Source organism: Haplochromis burtoni, unplaced genomic scaffold (assembly GCF_018398535.1).
Source record: "Haplochromis burtoni strain Fernald_Lab_line unplaced genomic scaffold, NCSU_Asbu1 Contig_171, whole genome shotgun sequence".
In the NCBI taxonomy this organism is placed as follows: domain Eukaryota; kingdom Metazoa; phylum Chordata; class Actinopteri; order Cichliformes; family Cichlidae; genus Haplochromis; species Haplochromis burtoni.
The window spans coordinates 14,801-19,582 of record NW_024582532.1 but is presented as its reverse complement, the minus strand read 5'-3'; the positions used below and the strand labels follow the sequence as shown (position 1 = coordinate 19,582).

General features: G+C 35.9%; 2 protein-coding genes across 2 annotated transcripts in view; both read right to left on the bottom strand.

The window, feature by feature from the left end:
* The window catches only part of LOC121815278 (CD209 antigen-like protein E), a 34,433-nt gene that overhangs the window by 15,014 nt on the left and 14,637 nt on the right, over window positions 1–4,782 (bottom strand). The gene's annotated exons all lie outside the window — the stretch shown is intronic.
* Window positions 59–4,414, bottom strand: LOC102294911 (C-type lectin domain family 4 member D). The gene is made up of 9 exons (XM_005940961.3): window positions 4,336–4,414; window positions 3,815–3,925; window positions 2,895–2,972; window positions 2,622–2,690; window positions 2,406–2,465; window positions 2,194–2,253; window positions 1,574–1,725; window positions 1,365–1,477; window positions 59–339 (listed from the first exon to the last, which is right to left on the bottom strand). The coding sequence occupies exons 1-9, from the start codon at window positions 4,364–4,366 to the stop codon at window positions 105–107; spliced, it is 909 nt and encodes a 302-aa protein (XP_005941023.1). The 5' UTR covers window positions 4,367–4,414; the 3' UTR covers window positions 59–104.

Below are 4,782 nucleotides of genomic sequence, written 5' to 3'. Positions count from 1 at the left end.
TAGATAGATAGATAGATAGATAGATAGATAGATAGATAGATAGATAGATAGATAGATAGATAGATAGATAGAGTTTTTTCATTAAACATTTCTTAATGGAAACTTTAAATGTTTGCAGCATTAGCTTTAGAAAAATAGCTCATTGTGTCCTCTACTCCCACTGTTGTTCCTGAACTGAAGTGAGGACACACAGCAGCAGCTGGTTTCTCACAAATACTTCTTTGACGTGCTTTGCATGATTTATCAAACCAAAACATTGGCCCCATCCTCGCACAGTCCTCTCCATCAGAATCTTCCTCAGTCCAATCATCCGGCTCATGAAAGAACCAGAATGTCAACCTAATCGATTAAGAACAGAAAGAACAGCAACAGTGAAAGCTGGTAACTTTGATTGTGAAAATGAATAAAAATATTTTCAGAATTTGTTCAGTTTTTTAATATGCCACTACTGCATGTCATGAAACGTGTCTCTTCTTTCCCACTGTTTGTGTTCCCCCCCCTGTCTCTCTGCCCTTCTTCTCTCTCTTCTTTTCTCTCCTCTCTTTTCTCCTACCTCCTCACTGTCACTGGCGGATAGAGGAGGTGGCTGATATCCAGAAATCCTACTAGTGGCATAAAGCTGGACTGAAAGACAGCACAGAGGCACTATTCACAGCAGCACAGGAACAAGCTCTGAGCACAAGATCCATAGAGGCTGGGGTCTATCACACCAGGGCTGGAAAGTCCCAAGGTCAAAATGGGAGACGCCTCCTAGGATGGTCGAGAATGAATCATGTAGGGCCTTCCAGATACAGACGGACAAAATGGACAAAATTGTGATGGCTAACCAACCGGACATGTGGTGGTAGAGAAGCAGAAGAAGACAGCCATAGTGATAGATGTAGCGGTTCCAAAGGACAGCAACATCAGGAAGAAGGAACACGATAAGCTTCAGAAGTACTAAGGGCACAGAGAAGAGCTGGAGAAGGTGCAGTGACTCCCAAGCAAGGCAAGTGGCTCCAAGTGGAGATCCAGAAGAGCGCAGTCCTTGGATCAGCTAAGATACTGGGCATGACCCTCAAGCTCCCAGGCCTCTGGTAGAGGAACTGAGGTTGAAGGATAGACTGCCCGCAGGGGTGAGTGGGGATTTTTTTTAAAATATATATAATACATATAATATAATATATAATACATTTTTTGAGTAATTTTGCACTTTTTTGTTTACTACATAATTTCATATGTGTTCATTCATAGTTTTGATCTCTTCAGTGAGAATCTACAATGTAAATCGTCATGAAAATAAAGAAAAAACATTAAATGAGAAGGTGTGTCCAAACTTTTGACTGTTTGTGTATGTAATATAATGTAATTGGATTTAATTAAACCTTTCATTCAGCGGTGAGCCATCCACCCACAACCATCTGCCCTCTTCTGCTGAGTCTGTCAGTCCAATCCAGAAATATTCTCTTATTTGTTCAATGGTTGTCCTCAAGAAATTCTAAACAGGAAAATTTGATTAAATTACTTTGTGAAACTTCCCATCTTTGGATGAAATATGAGTTTGAGATCATGAACCTGCAGAAATGTTTTATACCTGCTCCTCCCTGCTGTCTATCTTAACCAGGTCTCCTCCTTGAGTTCTACATTCAGTTTTGCTTGCATCCCAGGATGATATTCTTGTGGAGAAAAAATAGCAATTTTCTCTGTGTTGCTTCCAGCCATCTTCACATTCATAACATGGATCATCTTTGAGGGGAATACATTAAAGACTTCAGTCATGTGGAAGAAAACATGTTCATTTTTATGTATTAGTGCAGCGGTCCCCAACCTTTTTTGCGCCACGGACCGGTTTGTGCCCGACAATATTTTCATGGACCGGCCTTTAAGATGTCGCGGATAAATACAACAAAACCGGTACCGAAAAAAAGAAGATTTATTCATAACACACGTGAAAAGACCCAGGAAAACCGAGTAAACGATAAAAACCGATAAAAACCCTGAAAACTATACATTTCACACCTGAGCCTCAACTCTCGTGGCTCGGTACCAAACGACTCACGGACTGGTACCGGTCCGAAGCCCGGGGGTTGGGGACCGCTGTATTAGGAGACTGGCCTGCAGTTAAAATCTAACATACTGATTCTGTCAGTCCATCATTGTTTCTTTAATCGGAGGATTAACAAAAACATTTCAGTGGCAAAATATAAAACTTACTCGTAGTTATTTCAGAAGGTTGTGGGGTTGTAGTCGGTATCGTGGTGTATGATTGTGTTACTGGTATGGATAAGAGATAAAAACATTTTTGTTAAAATTTCAGCAACATCATCTATTTTTTATTTGGCTGCAAGACAATTCTCCTTTTATCCCGTTTCCTTAATCAGAGTCTAAAACAATGTGTCAAAAACAAAACAAAATCTAAAACTTACTGGTGGTTATTTCAGTAGGTTGTGGGGTTGTAGGCTGTATTATGTTGCACGGTTGTGTTACTGTTTTGAAAAAGAAATAAAAAAATAATTGATTTTCATTAAGTTTTCAGCATGCTGCTCCTTGGGTCCTGTAGCTATATATTTTTATATATTATATATAATTTCATATTTTTATTTATTTGCTTATTAAATCTCTTTTGGCAATTCATAACGTACTAATTTTTACTTCAGGCTCTGGACATGTGGGCTGCACTGTACTACATGGTTTGATTTCAGGCAGTCTCTCTAAAAAAACAATACAAAGAGAAAGATTAGGATTAAAAAAAAGAATAGCAATTATTCATCAAGATCAATAACAAGTATGAAAATGTTTCCTGCTCAAAATCTTAGGAAAAAACAATAAGCAAAATTTAATAATATTATATGTGTTACGTGATTAAATGAAAGAGTTTAGTATAAAATTATATTACTGGAGTCTTATATTCTTACCTGTGACATCGGCTTTTATGGTTTTCTGCTTCAGTTCAAGATTTCTGAGCATTTCCCTAGTTTTCAAAAGCTCAAACACTTATTAAAAAAATAAAATAAGAAAAAATTAAAATAGTCAGTAATATTTTTGGTTTCACTTAATCTCTATGAAGTGTATTTGCATTTGTATCTGTAGAGTCTATAGCCAATGAGAAGATCTTCATTACCAGAACCTTTCTGATGTCATTGTGAAATGAATGCATAGCGCGACCACTTATAAAGTGTTTTATGATTTAACTGAAAAGTAAAACAATGCTTTTAAATGCTTTCTTTTTAATTGAATATAATTTCATTAAAAATCATAATAAAATCATAAAATCACAATTAATCTGCAAGTAATCAACTAATATATAGATAATATAAACTAATATATATGTGTATCACAATAAAATAAAGCATTAAAAAGCATAGTTCCACCTCAGAGTAAAACACATTGATGAATGACTTTGCCATTCATCCAATTATTTATTATGTCATTACTCAAATTATGACATGTTATGAATTTATATCAGGTTTTCTTAACCATAATAAATCAATAATTGACTGCTATAAACTGACTGCATGTGTTGCATAAGACAGAAGCAAGGACTCGACACTGAGTGTTATAGGAAAGCAGGTGATAATATAGCTCACTGACCTTTGTTAAGAGCTAAAATACTTTCAAAAATTCTTTTTATATTTAGTTAAAGTAGTGGACAGATTTGTTCTGAAGCCTGTTAGAACTTTAAAATATAAGTATTTCATATGATGCAGATTAATTAAAAGGTCATAAGTTGAGTTTCTTTTAAAATTTTTAATATAAACATTCTGGTTCTCATTTAATTTATGATAAATCAGACGCTTATTTAAGTAAAGACATATATATAAAACTACAAACTCACAGAGATAAGTTACCACGAGAGCCGATACCAGGAGAACACAGACAACCAGCACGGCCACTCTGAGCTTTAACGCATTGTTTGATTTTGCATGTTGAGAGTGAAGAGCTTCACCTGATTCAGAGGAGACAGAAAGTGAACACACAAGTACATAAACGTTTAATAAATAGTTCAAACTCTAGTGCAGTTGAGGACAGATGTAAAGATATTTCACCGCTTAATATAATTTCACTGTTTGTCTACTATATAAGTTTAAAACAGGTGAGAACCACAGCTGGATTAGACCAATGGGAAACATGACACACTGTATATTAGACAGCAAAACGGCTGACTAATTTCTTTCTTCATAAATTTCTTCATAAGGTTTTTCATATTTTCATGTGACAAAGCCCTGCTTGAGATATTTTAACTATAAGAGTATTGTTTAAGTTCAGTAGCTGTTACGTTCTATGAAAAGAGCATTGTTCACAAAAAGTGTAGCTTTTTCTCCTCCTGTTGATTTACCACCACATTAATGTTCTTACCTTCTATGTATTTCTGTGGACGGCTCATCATGCTGAGGCTTCAAGCTCCTGACTTCAGAGTTAGTCCACCTGTGTTTCACAATAAAAAACAAAAAGAAACTGGTGCTTATTATTTAATCAGTTCCTTCAATATTTACTGAAAATTTAGCATCAAGATTCACCTCTGCGACCCTCACCTCAGGCTTTTCAAAAAGAAGTGAGGCACTTTTCACAGTTCTCTGTTAAAAAAACCCAACTTCCTGATGACTTTAAAGGATGGGAGGGTCGCAGCTCATCTATTTCAAGACAAATTCAAACAGATACTAGAGCAGAAAAAAAATATTACCGTCAATGACGCTTCTCAAACAGCAGTTAAAAAACCTGCTTAAAAGTAATGAGCTGTACAAAAACTCATTTCAAACATTTGTTTAGCTACAAGCAGAGGCGGAGCCAGACATTTGAAACACC

What these genes read in the sequence shown, in the direction of transcription:
- LOC102294911 (XM_005940961.3), bottom strand. Translation starts at nt 4,366, where the DNA reads ATGATGAGCCGTCCACAGAAATACATAGAAG. An exon ending in ACCTTCTGAAATAACTACGA is followed by an intron (nt 1,726 to 2,193) that starts GTAAGTTTTATA and finishes TTCCCCTCAAAG; the next exon opens with ATGATCCATGTTATGAATGT. An exon ending in TAGACAGCAGGGAGGAGCAG is followed by an intron (nt 1,478 to 1,573) that starts GTATAAAACATT and finishes TTTCCTGTTTAG; the next exon opens with AATTTCTTGAGGACAACCAT.